This window comes from Phoca vitulina, unplaced genomic scaffold (genome assembly GCF_004348235.1).
Source record: "Phoca vitulina isolate PV1807 unplaced genomic scaffold, GSC_HSeal_1.0 scaffold24, whole genome shotgun sequence".
Classification (NCBI taxonomy): domain Eukaryota; kingdom Metazoa; phylum Chordata; class Mammalia; order Carnivora; family Phocidae; genus Phoca; species Phoca vitulina.
This window is the reverse complement of record NW_022589727.1, coordinates 1530714-1549413: the sequence shown is the minus strand read 5'-3', so window position 1 is coordinate 1549413 and position 18700 is coordinate 1530714. Positions and strand designations below refer to the sequence as shown.

General features: G+C 37.0%; 1 protein-coding gene across 3 annotated transcripts in view; it reads right to left on the bottom strand.

The window, feature by feature from the left end:
- RIT2 (Ras like without CAAX 2) overlaps positions 1 to 18700 on the bottom strand; it is a 476255-nt gene that overhangs the window by 242659 nt on the left and 214896 nt on the right. For all 3 annotated transcript variants that reach the window (XM_032421247.1, XM_032421248.1, XM_032421246.1), the window contains one exon: positions 2182 to 2255. In XM_032421247.1, coding sequence (XP_032277138.1) covers positions 2182 to 2255 — 74 coding nt within the window. The remainder of the gene's footprint in view (positions 1 to 2181; positions 2256 to 18700) is intronic.

The window sequence follows — 18700 nt, the reverse complement described above, 5'->3', positions numbered from 1 at the left end:
GCCTACACCAATGGGGAGGAGAAACATCCAGATATCTGTGGTTACATTAGCACCAAATGTGACCAGGTAAGTGCTCATACATACTTGTAGACTGCATGGCTATTAGAAATACAAAGGATTTCACCTTCTACCAAAGCATAATTCTAGAGGACTATTTTGGTTTTAGTATTTCAGTTGTTACAAATATCTTATCATATTAAGTGAAATTTAATGTACTCAATCTTCTTCCAATTAGGCTTAAAGTTCCCCTGAAAAGAAGTATATTTTCCCTTGCATAACACAGCTCTTTCAAGTAACTGAAATAATTTCTCCATTCTAAATAGCCCCAATGGCTTCAGCCCTCCTCCCCCACCATAAGCCCATTATCCAAATGTCCCTCGAAACAAATGAGTTTAATATATGAATTTCAAATAGTCTTAATATATCTCATAAATATAGAAAGAAACCATGTATTTCCAGTGGCTTATACCAATAAGCCAGTTAATGCAGTTTTTTTAATAGTTACATCAAATAGATGAAATAATAAACATTTCAACATATACATTCTTTAAGTACAAAAGGAAAACAATGTAATGAAGGTCTGTGTACCTATGACCTAGGTTTTCAACTGTTAACATTCTCCTTCATTTAATCAGAACTTTATGAAACATGAATCATTACATATATAGTTGAAGTCCAATTTGTATCTCTCCCCTTCCTGCTGGAGAAGTAGTCACTAGCTTAAACATATTCCAAAAGTTTATCACATCTTAAGCCACAAAGAAAAATTATATATATCAAATAATCTCCTATAGACATTTTTTTGCAATTAGATTAAAAATCAATACAAAGGATAAAAACTTATGTGAAAAGAATACCTGCTTACATACTGACTGCAGCATTCTATTTAAGTTAAATGTGTTCTCAAATCTACAGTTGCACTACCTTTTGATGTAGCACTTACTGACAGAGGTGCATTAAAGTTTCCCACTATACAGGCTTTTAGATTTATGCTTTTTAGATTTATACATTTGTCTTGAATATTATAGACCAGAATTTATCTTTGATTTTTTTTCCTATTGCAATCTGACATTTTAACACCTTAATAATGCTTTTTGCAATAAAATCTATTTTGTCTGATTTTAATACAGATGTACCCACTTTAGGTTTGGTTACCTTTTGACTATTTTTTCCCCAATCATTCTTTGATTTGCTAACTCTCTGTTCTATGTCTCTTTTAAACCAAAGAAGTGCAGGTTAGTTTTGTTCTTTTATTCAATATAATGCCAACAATTTACTTGACTATTCTGGGAGAGACAATATCTCCATTTCCATTTATTTTGATTACTGATAGATTTATTGTGTTTCCTGTTTCTTCTTTCTTTTCAACTTCAAAATGTATTCATTTTTTATTTTCCCTTTCCCCTCTGCTAGTTTTTAAGTTATATTTCTAAGACTTTTTTTTTTTTTTTTTAAGAACAGTTTTAGGTTTACAATCGAGAGATGTTTTATGTCTGGCATTTGATATGTTTATATTTTAACATGATTATATTTAAAGTACGAAATGAAATAAAATTTCCATCCTCCTCCCAAATACAGCAAGGCTTTTAAAGGTTTTTACTCTGACTCCTTTTGCCCATTTTACTTATAACTGCCACAAAGTATTTTGGTCCTATATTTTTATATACACCATCAATGTTCTCCTCCTCCTAGTCTTCCTTCTCCTTGTTCCTATCTATACATTTGTAAATTAATGTACTAGATTACACTACATCTTGGTTAAGTCATCCATTCCACCTAACTGTCTCTAGCCTTGGTTCCATGAGCATATATGCTAAGTAGACTTTCCTTTTTTATGTCACTAATTTTTTTTTAAATAAAAGCTATCACCAGATTAGGGTCTAAGATAAGTTTTGCATACATCTGAGGAAGAATAAACTATTCCGTTAATTTTATAACCTTAGATGGCAATATGATATCTACACTTATATTTTTATATTTAAAAAATTAAAGGAATGTTAACATATTCTGGCTGGCAATGAGTCACATTTTCCTGCCAATTCTTTTATTTAATTTCTTATCACTATTGCAAATTTGCTCTTATCCTGTTTGAATTGTTAAACTCTTCTTTGTGGTGAATGTATTTGAGATTAAAGCCTAAATTGACCTAAGAGATTGGAGAGATCTAAGAAAATTACCTACCTGACCAGCAGTGTCCAAAATGTCCAAATAAGCTGGCTCATTGTCGATCCTAACTTGGGTCTTATAGGCATCTTCTGAAAAACACAATACAGTTTACATTCAGGTACATTCAGCTGAAGAGGCATGATTCATTTTTAGATTTCATAACCAAGAATTTCTAAATAGTTTGAGTAAGAGAACGAGATATTCTAGTCAAATACACAAAGTAAGAAGGATATAACCCAGGGAAATTCTGCTTAAAGTGAAGTCAGGTTTATTTCTCCATCAGGAGATTATGATTTGAGGTACCTTTGTCATAATACCTACAGAACAAATCTTGAAATAAATTCATCAGTTCTTTTTTTCATCTTGCACTGCAAATGCGCATTCCAACATCATATTCAATGAGAGACTGAAAGCTTTTCCTCTAAAGTCAGGGACAAATAGGCCTGCTTTAGCTTTTATTTAACATAGTACTAAAGTCCTAGCCAGAGCAATGAGGCAAGAAAAATAAATAAAAGTCATCCAAATCGGAAGAGAAGCAGTAAAATTTTGTTTATAGATAACATGATCCTATAAATAGAAAGCTCCAATGATTGCACGGGGTAGGAGTGAGGTGCGGGTGCTGTTGGAACTTCTAAAAAATTCAGCAGTTGCAGGATACAAAATCAAACACACAAAAGTCAGTTGTCTTTCCATACACTGATGATAAACAATTTAAAATAAAAGCATCAAAAGGAATCAAATAGGAATAAACTTAACCAAGAAGGTGAAGAACTGTATACCAAAAACTATAAAGTTTTAATATGTTTGTGTACTTGTTAACTTGTAAAAATTTATATATTCTGGATTCTAAACATTTATCAGATAGGATTTGTAAATATTTTTTTCCTATTCTGTAGGCTTTTTAACTTTAATAATGGCATTTGATGCATGAAAGTTAATTTTTATGGAGTATAGTTTGTTTCTTTTGTTCATGTGTTTAGTGTCCTAAGGATCTATTCTAAAATTCAAGGTCATGAATATTTAACGCTATGTTTTCTTCTAAGAGTTTTATAATTCTAGCCTTTGCCTTTAGTCATTGATCCATTTTCAGTTTATTATTTTTGTTTAGCAGCTTTTTAAAAATTTTTATTTAAATTCAACCAGCTGACATATAGTAGTACATCATTAGTTTCAGATGTAGTATTCAATGATTCAGCAGTTGCATATTTTATTTATTTACTTACTTTAAAGATTTTATTTATTTTTCAGAGAGAGAGAGTGAGCACATGAGCAAGAGAGCACAAGCAGGGAGAGTGGCAGGCAGAAGGAGAAGCAGGCTCCCCGCTGAGCAAGGAACCCATGCTGGACTTGATCCCAGGACTCTGGGATCATGCCCTGAGCCGAAGGCAGATGCTTAACCAACTGAGCCACCCAGGTGTCCCAGTTGCGTATTTTTTAATATGTTGTTTGGTAAGGATATAAATTCATTCTTCTACATACAATTCTATTATCCTTTATTTCTGTAATGTTGGTATTGATGTCCCCAATTTATTTGAGTAAACACTTTCTTAATCTAGCTAAAGCTTTCTCAATTTTGTTCATCTTTTTAAAGTAACTTAGTATCATTTTCTCTTTTTTTCCCCTTTATTCTCTATTTACCTCTCTTTTAGTCTTTAGTATTTCCTTCTATTTGCTTTGGGTTTAGTTCCGCCCCCCCCCATTTCTTAAGGTTTAAAGGTTATTAATTTGAGATCTTTTTTATTTTTTTATTTTTTATTTTTTAAAGATTTATTTATTTATTTGAGAGAGCGAGAATGAGAGAGAGAGAGAGAGAGTACATGAGAGGGGGGAGGGTTAGAGGGAGAAGCAGTCTCCTCGCCGAGCAGGGAGCCCGATGCGGGACTCGATCCAGGAACTCCAGGATCATGACCTGAGCCGAAGGCAGTCGCTTAACCAACTGAGCCACCCAGGCGCCCCTTGAGATCTTTTTTAATATGAGTATTTACAGTTATATATTTTCCTTTCAGCACTGCTTGTGCTGCATCCTATAAATTTTGGAATGTTGTGTTTCATTTTCATTAATCTCTAAGTATTTTCTAATGCCCTCTGATTTCTTCTTTTACTCACTGGTTGTTTAATTTCCTCATTTTTGTGGATCTTTGAAACTAGAAATCTACAGTAGAAGAAAAACATTCTATTGTGACTGGAAAAGATAATCTGTATGATTTTAATCTTCTGATATACACTTGGAAAATCAAGGAATGCTTCCTGGAAGAAGTAGCACCTAACCTGAGTAGGAGTTAGGATAGTCAAGACAGAGAAAGGCAAACTGAAAGCCAGAATCCCAGAGGTTATAAAAATTGAGACAAGGGGCACCTGGATGGCTCAGTCAGTTAAGCATCCAACTCTTGATTTTGGCTCAGGTCATGATCTTAGGGTCCTGGGATCAAGCCCAGTGTCAGGCTCCCGGACTCAGCAGAGGAGTCTGCTAGTCTCCCTCTCACTGTGCCCCTACCCTGCTCATGCTCTCTCTTAAATCTTTTTTAAAAAATGATGAAACAAAAGTAACCTAGATAATTTCAGTGTAATTAAATCCTAGAGTTTTGGGAAGAGAATTTGAAATTTACGAGGTAAATCAGACTTGCCTATGAATATATTAAATGGAATCATGTTTTTGAGTGAGGCAGTAAGACTGCTGGGGTTTAAATCCTGACTCTACCACTACCAGTTGTCTGATTTGGGGAAGGGGGGGAAATCACTTGGTCTCTCTAAAATGCGTATTACTCATTTGAAAGTTATGATAATATTTCTGTTTAACTCATGGAGTTGCTCAGAGGATTCAGGAAGATAATGTATGAAAGGCATCTGGCACAGTGCCTTGTGTATGGAATATGCTTAATAATGCTTATTTATGGTTTTTGTTTTTAAGAAATTTGGACTCTATCATAATGCCACTATCAGATATGCATTTTGGAATTCTCACTTGGGCTGAAATGTGGCAAATAGATTTTAAGGTGGGAAACTATATTCTGACAATGGCACTAGGGTGGAAAAAGAGCAGACAGATTTGCAAGATATTTAGAAAGTTGAACCTATAGCACTTAGTAATATATAGGGGACAAGGAAGGAGGATGATGCAAGAGTAGCTCTCCAATTTCTGGCACTTGCAGATGGGCAGATACCTAGGATGTTTACTCAGAGAGGGAGGAAAGGAGGGCCACCACAAATGCAACTTAGAAAAGGACTTTGCCATGTCTGTATCATGGAAGTGGAAACAGTGAGTACCTGGGTCTGAAGCTCTGGGGAGAGATCTGAGAGTTATTTCATTATATCCAATGATTTCCTCATTTCTTCCAATCATGATTGGAAACATGGTTGGACCTCCTGAGCCTGGAACTCAAACTCCTAGAATCTGGCTATAGCTTCTGTTTTATCTGCCATTTATATTGTAAGTAAAGAGCAAACTGAATCACTAAAAGCATTTAGAACAGCATTGAATTTTGGCACCATTTCAATACTTATTCATACTGTTGATTTTGAACCACAAAGGAGTTATTTTAAGAACCTTTTGGTTTACAAAGTAGTAATGGCAAACCAAAGAGGAGCTTTTTAAACACACACACTGAGCACCTCCCCCAAATTAGGTTTTTGCTAGCTGCTGGAGATATGAAGGTAGACCCACACATGCACACACACTGTCATGGTCTCTACCCCCAAGAACTTAATCATGGTGGAAGATACACACACGTGCAATGAGATGTTAAGATCCAAAAATTTATAGGGCATATAGCCTACCCCTTTCCAGGAAATTCACATTCTTTATGACTTTGCTGCAGAAATAAAGTTGTGGAAAGTCTAACTACCAGGGTGGTCAATCTGGTGTAGTTTGAACAACTACCGGCCATTCTATAACACCATTCAGTATACAGGCAACCACACAGTCTATTTTCCATTCTACTGCTCTTTGTACTTTCACTGATCCTCCACTTACACAATGGAAATCTTGTGGAATTTTTTTTTTAAATGCATAGAGTTGTTTTTCAATTTCATAGGGAACTAAGAATAGTTACTCTGAAAAGGACGCTGTGACCTGAGAATCACATGTGAGTCTTTCAGAATTCATGTTTGTTTATTTAACTCAAAAGCCCCAAAAGGAGCCTGCTGAGGCCAGGAGCATGCTGAGTAATCCAGACGAGAACTGCTCTGTGTGATTATTGAAGCCCTAGATAAACCCAGCACATGAAATGTATATCAAATAAAAGCTTCTCCTGGGATCAGAAAACCCCTTCAAAGAGACTTGATGTGAATTGGCTGGAAATTAAGCCAGGCCTTCTATCCAAGATTTCTTTCTCTCTTTTAAGAAGTGTCTATCACAGTATACATTCCAGTGTTGTGAATCTAGGTCACCTCCCCGGCCTCCAGAGAAACTAATCCCTTTCATTTTCTTCCAATAAACAATCTTCCCTCCTGTTTCCATCCATCCACTCCCTTTGAGACCTCCCATGTAGAAATGCAGTGACAGAAATACTCTCTTGAATACATATAAACACCTCCCTGAATTTCAATCATCCGCCTATAGACGCAACCCTGAAGTGAGCTCATTTGTCTTCCAAAGCAAGAGGCCAAATGTATACAAAGCTTTATCAGGCAGAAATAGTAGCAATTGCCTGCTATGTTTGCACTGAAAAGCACAATGGAGCTAGATTCTTAGAGGCATCTCTAAATTCCACCTTAAATTCTAAAATTCTACCTTAAGATGCTACTTCAAAATTCATTTGAAAACACTGGTGTTTGAGACCCTTGCTTCTCTTAGGTCTTCCTCGCTTTCCTTCTCTAGAATTTTACAGGAGGAAATCACCAAAGACCTGTATTAAAGCCTCACACCCATCACTAAATTTTGGTGTTATAAGTGGTTACTTAATCTTACTTGTAAGATGGAGTTAATAGTACATTCTAGTCAGTACATAGGAGTTCTAGAAGGATCAACTAAAGTGGAATATAAAATGGTGCCAGAAAAAAGAAAAAAAGAAAAGAAACCACAATTCAAACTCAAGGCATGTTATGTAATAACTTTAAAAAAAAATATTGCTTCAAGTTAACCATAAACTCATATAAAACTAAACCACTTCTCCTTCTACCATTTATATTTACCCATATGGGAATGTTTCCCCCCCCCAACAAGTTAATCAGAGGATTTGGTAAGATAGGTTTACAATAATTTTCCAAAAAATAGAAGAGTATAATTAAAAAGGCTTAAGATGTTCTGAATAATCTATACAAAAAATTCATTTAATTCCTTTATAGAATATATTTATATATCTTTAAAATGTTGTTGTAAATATGAAATTGGGATATTTTAAAACCACAATATGTAACTGAGAGAAAATATTAGGGTATTGTTGAATTTTTACTAGAAGACTTTTTAAAAAATCTTAAGATACTTGAATAATTCTTATATGGTTTACCTGAAAACCTGAAATGTATGATAACTGGTATTACACTGAAGATATGCTTCTGTAACTCTGAGGTAGTATACATCTCTAAGATATTAATCATTAACCCAATTCTTTAAAAAATATGAAGGTTCAGGTTCAGATCATTTATAACTTTCTCAAAGAATTTCTTAAATAAATCATCCTAATTGTGTGTTTGCATGTGTATAAAGCAGAAACATCTTGGAACAAAGTGCACTGGAAACGTTCTCTTGAACAGAAAGAGAAATCATGGCTGTATCAGTGCTGATACAAATCTAATGTATCAATATGTACACGAGTATATAATCTGTGCTGCACACACCGATAGGCACAGAATCTACCATGTTGACAAAGACAGTTGATTTCTCTCAACACAGTTTGTAATCCTGGGAGAACACATCAATAGTCAATTGCACTGCACTGTAATGAGTGTTAACATTAGAAGAGTTTGAAATGTGCTTATTTAGAAAGACAGAAGACACCCAGCTGAAGTTGAGCTGAGGTCAGTCCTCAAAAGAAGCAGATAGACAACAGGGTTTGCAAGGGGGAGGCCTGGTAAGAGGCCAAGAAAGACAGGGAATTGCACGGATTCTAGCACAGCCCCTCTTCTTGAACATAAACATTCAGTGAAATACATTAAGGGTATATATGCCTGCTGTATTTGAAAAAGGTTTTCAAAACTGGCTGAATTTAGCTTCAGAGAGGACTCACAGTGAATGAGAACACACTTCCCTACCATGGAATAAGAGCTGAAGATAGGAGTATCATTAAAAACTAAGTCCTGGAAATTCGTGGGACTTGTAAGGCAGAATTTAGATTTTTTTTCTCATGCTATAAAATTGAGGACTGAGCCATGTTTATTTACATCTGGGAGGGGTAAGGGCTCTGTGATGACATTGGAGTTACACAGCAATTGAAATCTTTCCTATAGACATAGAAGCAGATTCTAGTGGGGTAGTTCATACCAGTCAGCATTTCCCTGCTGCTCCCAGGGAAATGCCCAATGTCACTGCTCTGGGAAATTTAACTCCAAGGGGGACAACCACATGCATTCTGTAGGGCCCTCAGGTAGATTTTCCACATCAGACCTTTTGAGGTGGTGCAAGTTGGCGTGTTCCCTTTGGAATCAGAGGATACCACCTGGAGATTTGCACCTGCAGAGGGCCACTCCTGGGAGAGGCCATTCCAAGCAATGGCTTCTCATAGCAAGGATAAGCCAACAGAGAGGTCTTTGAAAAGAGGTAATAGTCCTCTTTAGTGAGTAGACCTGTAGCCCGGCAAGAGGTTGCTGAGACAGCAGCGAGATCAATGTTCTTCCCCAAAACTGTCATCTACAGAAAATATTTCAGGACATCCACATCCTTTCAATGTTAGAGCCTTCTAACCCTCTCCTTCCAGCCAGATAGAGAGGTTTGTGGGAAACCTGATTCCTTGTCTGTCTTCTGCTAAAAAAAAAAAAAAAAATGAGAGGTAACAAGATTGGGCTACACGGACATCGAATGTTTCAAGTCCTTTGTCTCTACCTCACTTCTTTTGGGGTGAGGGAAAGAAAAGAGTAGATGTTCTCTCACCAGCTCTTTTAGCAAGAAATGACAACATCTCATTTTTACCTTTCTTGCCCCCATTCACCATCATCATGATGAAAGGCTGCATGATCCTAAGGCCATGATCTGTGAAATGGTGGTCTCCCAGACTTTACAGTAGAACGCATTTACATAGAGACTCTCTCTTCACAGAAGTAACTAGCTTTTATGGTTAGGGCAGTTGTGGGAGTGCCACAATTCTACCAGCTCTTCACCCTCCCTTGATGGATACCTCCAGAAGGGTTCCATGAACTTCTACAGCCCACAGATCCAATATGAGAACAGCTGGTGGCAGAGGTTGATTTATACCAAGACCATGGCTTCCAGGAAGATGAAATAGGTGTACTTTTCCCTATGCCTCCTGCTACATACAACATAAGACCACAAAAATTATTTCTAGAACTAGCTTAAGATGACTCTGAAAGGTGGAAAGGAAAAGGCAACCTGGCTAAAAACTTCAGGATCCAAGGAATAACCTGGTGGTGGGTTCTCTGGGTTTTCTTTTTGCCTCACAGACTTGGAAGTAAAAAAGCTGGCACCCTGGAAATACCAATGGGTACAGACAAAACAAAGCCTAGGAGAAACAAAGCAGAGCCTAGCAAGACAGAACACATTTAGACTATAACCGACCTAACAGTGAACCAATTTAGAATTGTTCGACAAATTAAATACTTAGCTGTAAATAGAACAAAACATGTGCAGACCTTATATGCTAAAATTCATGTAACACTGATGAAAGAAAATTTAAACAATCTAAATGTAGAGGCATGCCATTTTCATGCTTAGAAGACTCAGTGTGGTAAATATGTGGATTCTCCACAAACTGATGTAAAGATTTAACACAGTTTCTATCAAAATCTTGAAAACTTATGTATATATGTGGATACAGGCACAAATTTTAAGTCTTTTATGAAAAGAAAAAGGTACTAGAGAAGCTAAAAAAATTTGAAAAGCAAAGTAGGAGGAATCCGTTTTCCTGAATTCACAACTTACTGTGTAACTATAGTAATCAAGACTACCTAGTATTGACACATAGCTCAATAAAACAGAACGGAGAATTCAGAAATAAACCCTCAAAAATATAACTACATTTTGACAAAAGTGCAAGAGTAATTTAGTGAAGTAAAGAGCCTTTTCAACAAATGGTGTAGGAAAAATTAAATATCCATTAGCAGAAACAAGCAAACCTCCAGCTAAGTATCACACTTTATACACCAATTAATCTAAAAATGGATTATAAGCCTCAACATAAAACTATCAAACTTTTAGAAGAAACGTAGGAAAAAATCTTTACGATCCAGTGTTAAGTAAAATCTTAGACTTCACATAAAAAGTCCATAAAAGGAAAAGTTTATAAATTGGACTTCAAAATTTTAAAACAGCCTTTGCTCTATAAGAGACCCCATTAAGATTAAAAGGGAAAAAATATTTGCAAACCAAATATCTGACCAAGGACTACTACTCAGCATGTACAAAGAACTCTCAAGTCTCAAGAACAATCTATTTAGAGATCAAACTAAAGACATGAAGAGACATTCCATGAAATAGGATACATACATAGCCAATAAGCACATAAAACCTGTTCAACATCATCAGCCTTAGCTGGCATCACGGGCATGCCACCTGTCCAGTCATGCAGTACTCTATGCTTAGAAGGGTCCGTGTTTGGTTGGATGCTTTCCTGTCACTGTAATTCTTCATTTTAGAACAAGAAATCTCTTATTGCCTTGGACCCCCAAAATTAAACAGTTGATCCTGATTACAATCATATGGGGAAAGTGGCCAGTAGCTATCAGATTGAAATAAGAATCCAAACTAAATTGGGTAAGTTAAAGAAATCTTTAAGAGCTTGAAATTCAAATTAGAGGCACCAGGACACAGTGACACGGATGGTGGAAAAATGAATACCAAGTGAATGACTTACAAATGTGAATACATAATTGGAAGACAAAACCCCACAGACCAGTCTCTTAGTTGTTTCACGATAGAATCTGATTCAACCTGGAGATACCATCTCAAAATAATGGAAATAGAAGTCCCTTGTTAAAAAAAATTATTAGTCTTAGGTAAGTACAAATGAAAACCACAATGAACGGGGGCGCCTGGGTGGCTCAGTTGGTTAAACATCTGCCTTTGGCTCAGGTCATGATCCCAGAGTCAGATAGAACCCAGTTTCGGGCTCCCTGCTCAGCAGGGAGTCTGCTTCTCCCTCTCCCTCCCCCCACCCCCTGCTCATGCTCTTTCTCTCTCATTCTATCAAACAAAATCTTAAATAAAATCACAATGAGCTATTACTACATACCTATCAGAATGGCTTGTAAAAAAGTGATGACTCTTAAGGCTAGTAAGGATGTGGACACATGAGATTACTAATAAAAAATTTTGGGGGGATGCCTGGTGGCTCAGTCAGTTAAGCGTCTGCCTTCAGCTCAGCTCATAATCCCCGGGTCCTGGGATTGAGGCCCATGTCATGTTCCCTGCTCAGCAGGAGGCCTGCTTCTCCTTCCTGCTTATGCTCTCTCTCTTGCTATTTCTGTCTTTTTCTCAAATAAATAAAATCTTTTAAAAAAACCTTTTGCAATGTATATTTTAAAAAATATATTCCACGCGTTGGGGCACCTGGGTGGCTCAGTTGGTTAAGTATCTGACTCTTGGTTTTAGCTCAGTCATGATCTCATGGATCATGAGATCGAGCCCCACCTTGGGATCCCTGCTCAGCAAAGATTTTCTCCTTCTGCCCCTCCCCCCACATGTGCTGCATGCATATGCGTGCTAAAATAAAGTCTTTAATATATATATATTTCACATGTATTTATATTCCACATGGAATATTTAAAGCAGCAATTACATTCTTAGGCATTTATTACAGAGAAATGAAGACTTACGTTCTCATAAAGACACACTAATTTTTTCCCCAAAGTTGTTTGTAGTAGCTTTATTCATAATAGCTGAAAATGGGAAACATGTCAAATATCCTTCAGTGCATGAATAATTATACGATCTGTGATACACACATATCATGGAATACTATTTAACAATTTAAAAAAGAATGGAATGTTGATACATGCAACAGCCTTGATGAATCGCCACAGAATTATGCTAATTGAAACAAGCCAATTCCAAAAGGTTACATATTCTATGATTCTGTTTATATAATATTCATGAAGTGACACAATTATAGATATGGATGACAGATTAATGGTTGCCAGGCGTTATGGAGGAAGTGGGTGTTGTTTTCAAAATCTACATAAAGGATCCTTGTTGTCATGAAAATGTTCTGTATCTTGACTGTCTGTATCCTGATTGTGATGTTATACTAAGTTTGAGAAGTGCTACCATGGAGGGGAACTGGGTAAGGGGACATAGAATCTCTATCTTACAGTGCCATATGAATTAAAATAAAATAGATATATCAATATCTGCTTATGTATAAAAAATTCCAAAATCTCAAAAACTTTTTAGCCAGATAGGCATAGAAGCAGCTTGCTTTATCTCTAGTACTGAGTAGCTAAACAAAACTTAGAGCAAACATTATGATTAATGGACAAATACTAAAACCATTGACTCAGGTTGAATACAAGATGAGAATTTTCATTATAAATACTTTTATTTACTTTCTGTTGGTTGAAGGCAGACACCCAATCAACCACGCAGGCACCCCTGGCAAGACTTCTTAAAAATTAATATAAACACTAACTATAAAGTAGAAGGCTGACAAATTAGAATACATTTATTAAAATTGTGAGTACATTAAAACAACAGGTTGGTTTATCAAAGGCACTATTAAGAGAAGGAAAATATAAGCCGTAGTGTGGAATAAAGTATATATATCAACAAAAGGCTCATATCCAGAATGTATAAAGAATTTCTACAAATCCCTCAAAGAGGCAATCTTCTCCAGTGAAAAGTGGACAAGACATTGAGAGTTTTTAAGTGATAATATTACTATCATTCATTAAGCACTGAAATTGTGCTAGCACAATAAAATATATATTTTCATTATGTCATTTAAATCTTGTAATAACCCTATGAAGAACTATTCTCACCTCCAATTACAGATACAAAGTCAAAGGTCATAGAAGTTACGTCATTTGCCCATCATCACACAACTTGTAAAAAGCATGCTACTGTAGAAAAACTTTCACTTATCCATTTATGGATACTACGTACTAGGGATACGAAGATCAGTAATACATGGCCCTTGTCCTTAATGAGGGCACAATGGAGGTATAACAAAGTCCATTTGGAGTTGGAGGTTGGTGAATAGGCAAAGACTTCATAGGAGAGCTGACCCTTGGACGATCTTAGAAGTTATCTCACTGAGAAGGGTAAGGGAAAAAAAAAGTATCCTAGGTAGAGGGAAGAGTATCAAAAAGAGTATGACGTCTCTTCCTTCCCTTCCTTGGGGTTAGGAGGCTTTGATAGGGACACCAGCGGTTGAGGAGATAACAGGGTAAAAAAATATGGGATGCTTCACAAATTTTCTCAAACTTTCCAGTTCAAAATTTTTAAATTCATTTTTAAATTTTAAAATTGTTCCAATTTTAGTAAATGTAAAGCGAGCACCTTTCAGATGGCCGATAAATTTAAAGCTGTACAGCCTTATTAAGGATCAGTAAAAAGCAAGTGAAAACTATAGGATGCGAGTGTGCTCACAACAGAATAGCAAATTTAAAAACCATAATACCGTAAATACCATAAATAGTGCACCGGTGGAACCACGGAGAACGGTCATCTCCTACAGGGGGTCCATAAACAGAAAACTACCTGGGACTATCTAGTAAAGCTCATCATACCTATAACATGTGCTACATGGAATTGTTGGTGTCAGTTCTTGTCTGTACAGATATTACATCTGTATCCCCTTACCATGGCCTTATAGTGGGTGGAGTGTATTTACCCATTCTTTGAGTTTAGGCTTGATCATGTGACTGACTTTGGCCAATGGGATGCCAATGGATGTGATGCTAGTAGAGGGATGAAATATACATGTGCAGTGGGGCTCATGCTCTTTTGATTCTTTTATCACCATACAAATATGCCCTGAATTACCTGCTGGTTTCAGAACATAGATACCAGTCTGAAGACAAGACATTTCAACTAACGTAGAGGTCTGTGAGGGAAAAATACATTTTTACCAGATTTGGGGCAGTCTGTTATAAGCAATTGCGTTCATCAGAAATATATGCACATGTGCACAAAAGACATGAATGAAAATATTTGTATCAGCTTTATTCATACTATCTCTAAACTACAAACAACCCAGGCTTTAGCAGTGTTATAATATACACATTAATTCTAGTTCATTCATACTGTGGATTATTTTTGTAGGAAATTTAGACAACTACAGCATACAACATGATTGAATCTTAGAAACCATTTTGAAAAAGCTAGACATGTTTCCATTTCTATAAAATGGAAAAATAAACATCTAACCTAAGCTATATTTATTGGAACATCTTTTCTTAACCAAGGTGGATATCATTTGGATATTTACTTTGTGATAAAATATTGTTTTGTTTTTCTGTATTTTTATTATACTTAAAAAAAAAAAAACGTTTTGAAAAGGGAGTATTTTTTTTTTTTTTTTTTTAAAGATTTTATTTATTTATTTGACAGAGAGAGAGAGAACAAGTAGGCAGAGAGGCAGGCAGAGGGAGAGGGAGAAGCAGGCTCCCCGCTGAGCAGGGAGCCCAATGCGGGGCTCGATCCCAGGACCCTGGGACCATGACCCGAGCCGAAGGCAGCGGCTTAACCAACTGAGCCACCCAGGTGCCCCTGAAAAGGGAGTATTTTAAGTTCAAGTGTAAAAAGGGAGAAAATATTCAGTTCCAGTTCTGATTGTTCATTTTAAGGTAATGTAAGAGTTAGGGGCCCCTGAAGATACAACTTTCTTGACATAAAAGTCATTTTAGACCCCTAGCCATCTTGTGATCTATGCACAGCCAGTACCAGTTGCCCAAAGAACATTTATTGCAGAACTTCCTGAGATATACAAAAGAATAGACCCCAGTAGATAATGATTTTAAGGGAACAAAAGAAAGTAAGGACAAACAGCCCCTATCAGGCCAGGAGTTAGCCTAGTCATAACAGGGACAAAAAAATCAGTGGTCAAACTCCCAGTGCTGGTTCAAAAGTGAAGACTGACCTGGCACACATACTTGAGTTACTTTTGCAGAATTTAAACCCCTTAGAGCACTCAAATACCAGACCAACTCAAGACAGAATTGATGATGTTGACCCTTGCTGGGCATCGTGACTTTGACCTGGACTATCACCTTGAGATGACTTTTCCCCCAATTCTATGCTGAACGTCCCCCTTGGGCAAGCCCCTTCATGAATATGTACACACCCTTAGCTTAAAACTGTCCCAGTTGTTGTTCAAGGAGAGGCTGCTTTGGGAAATATCCCTGATGTTTTCCTTTACTTGTTACAAGTAAAATCCTTCTGTTTTCTATTCTTTGTCTTGGTTGTGTCTTTTGGCTTGACACCCACCAAAAGGGGGACCCAGTAACACAATATTTGCACAAAATTAAATGACTTAATTTTTTTCTAATGATTCTTTTTCCTTTAATCTGTATCAATTCTATCTCATGTATTGAAATGACAACTTCTAAGATATTTAACCTTCATATTAAATAAATTCTGACAATGCCAACAAATATTTATTACAGAGATGGAAACCAGAAATGGCTCCAAAGGACCTTTCTGTCCACACTATCTGTCTCACTGGCCTGGCATGATGCCCCAAATTCCACCCCTTCTGCTTCATTCTCTCTAGTTAAGATAAGCCATTTTATTTCCAGGAACTCTCTATTAAAATGCAATAAAACTACAGGAGAGGTAAAATATTAAGCTATTATCAAGCACAAACACCTTACTCTGAGATTACTTTTGCACAAAATTAGCTGTCATGAGAGAAAGCAGAAAAGCAGGGCCCTGGGGGATGATCGGGAGGGATGATAAAGGGGCAGGATGGGAAGGGAAAACTGCTAACAGCTTTGGGCAGAGGGACTGGGAACGTCGGGTGAACAAAGGACTTGCAGCAGGCTTGCAAGCACTAGAGGACCAGCAAGGACCCCAGGCTGGGGCAGCAGCCCATTGAAGACAAATGGGTTCAGAAGAGGAAACAGTTCATTCTCCCGCCTTCCCAAAACTGATGACAAAAGGAAGTTGCTCTGTGCCCCCAAGCTTGCTAAGCATGGTGTTTTAACAACCGGACCCCACATACAGAGAGAATCATATTCAGAATTCTAATCTTGCCCCTTGTGGAGTTGGATCATCTTTACTCTGTCAGCCTCTCTAGGAATCAGAGCTTCAGAAAGGAAACTTCTACTACAGATGGAGAATTAAGAGGGGTATTTTTAGGACAATGGGCTACAGCAGTACTTCACAAACTCTCCTGTATTGACAAGTCTCATGGGTATCTAGTTGAAGGGCACATTCTGGTTCAGTGGGTCTGGGGCCAAGATTCTGTATTTCTAGTAAATAACCATGTCATACCCATGCAACAGGTCCAGGATAAATAGCAGTAGTGCCCAACAGAAATATAGTAGAAGCCACCTACGAAATTTAAATTTTCTGGCAGCCACAGGAAAACAGAAACGGAAAAAAAAAAAATTTAATGTGTTATTTAACTGAATTTATCTAAGCTATTTAACTGTGTAAGCAATATAGAAAAATATGAGAGATCTTACATCTTTTCCTTGTAGTAAGTTTTTGAAAGCCACTGTGTATTTCACACGGGAAGATACAGTAGAACTCAATTTGGGCCAGTCACGTGGCAAGTGAATCACAGCACCATGGGCTCACGGCTACTGCCGTGGCCACGGCAAATCCAGAGAAAAGTGCACTTGTCACAAAAGCAGGTATCTTTACAGACTCAAAATACAAATATGGAATATTCTGTCAGTCATTGGTGGCCTTTTTTAATTATAGAAGAACAGGTATGAATTTAAAATACAAGTGACTGTATGTTAACTACAGTGGAATTTAAAATAAAGTAAGATAAAATACAAGTGAATGATGTCCCTAATTATGCTACAAACTCCTACCATCCTTCAAGTGATATTTTATAATTTCCTTTATTTGTCAGTGTTCTCCAGGGAAATACAGTATGTAATATCTTTCTTTTTTTAAGATTTTCTTTACTTATTTTAGAGCAAGAAAGTGAGAGCGCCAGCAGGCAGAGGAAGAGAGAATCTGAAGCAGATTCCTCGCTGAGCACGGAGCCTGATGTAGGGGGCTCCACCTCACAACCCTGAGATCGTGACCTGAGCCAAAACCAAGAGTGGGGTGCTTAACTGACTGAACCACCCAGGTGCCACGGTATATAATATCTTTTTTTTTTTTTAAGATTTTATTTATTCATTTGAGAGAGAATGAGATAGAGAGAGAGCATGAGAGTGGGGAGGGTCAGAGGGAGAAGCAGACTCCCTGCCGAGCAGGGAGCCCGATGCAGGACTCGATCCCGGGACTCCAGGATCATGACCTGAGCCGAAGGCCGTCGCTTAACCAACTGAGCCACCCAGGCGCCCGGTATATAATATCTTTAAATGACATCTAATTACATCTTTAAGTTGTATCTTAACATGTGATTAATTTTAAAGAATTGGCCCATTCAATTATAGAGACTGAGAAGTCCCAAGATCTGCAATTGGTAAGCTGGAAACTGATAGTGTAAATTGTAGTCCAAGTTCAAAGGCTTGAGAAATAAGACAGCCCACAGTGTAAGTTACAGTTCAAGGGCCTGAAAGGACCATTTCTTCTGCTCAGTTAGGCAGGAAAAATTCCCTTTTACTCCGTCTTTGTGTTCTATTCAGATATTTAACTGATTGGAAGAGGCCCACCCATGTTGGGAAGGGCAGTCTGCTCTGAAGTCTAGGACTTCAGATGTTACTCTCATGCAGAAACATCCTTGCAGACACACCTAGAACATTTAATCAAATGCCTGGGCACCTGATGGCCCAGTCAAGCTGACACAAAATTAACCATCACATTTTCCTTTGAAGCCTTCCTGTACTTGTCCAATGAGAAATTTTATACCCCATCCCATACTTTTATAATACCTTGTAAATAGCTCTATTAAAGAACTTTAAACATTCTGTTCTAAACAGCTTTGTTAATCTTAGCTATTTGAAAGCATAGAACATGGCTCGTTCATCTTTGTATATGCATTTTCCATAATTGGGACAGGCACAAGTGGTCAATAAATTCAGTCTACCTTCTGTGTCTAGCACACTGCTCAGTTCTCTCAGATGTGTAGCTTAACTTAGACATCACACTGTATATATAGCAATATGCCCAATTTAAATATCAAAAAAAAAAAAAGAACAGAGGTAATTAAACTTTACAAAGCTCACAAAGCTGGTAAGAGGTGGTTGGAGACTAAACTTGGTCTGTTAGACACCAGAAGCTGTTTTTGTTTTGCCAACTGGTTGTTTGTCAAATATTAATCAAATGCGTAAAGGGTTTTACTTTGACAATTAAGTGCTGTTT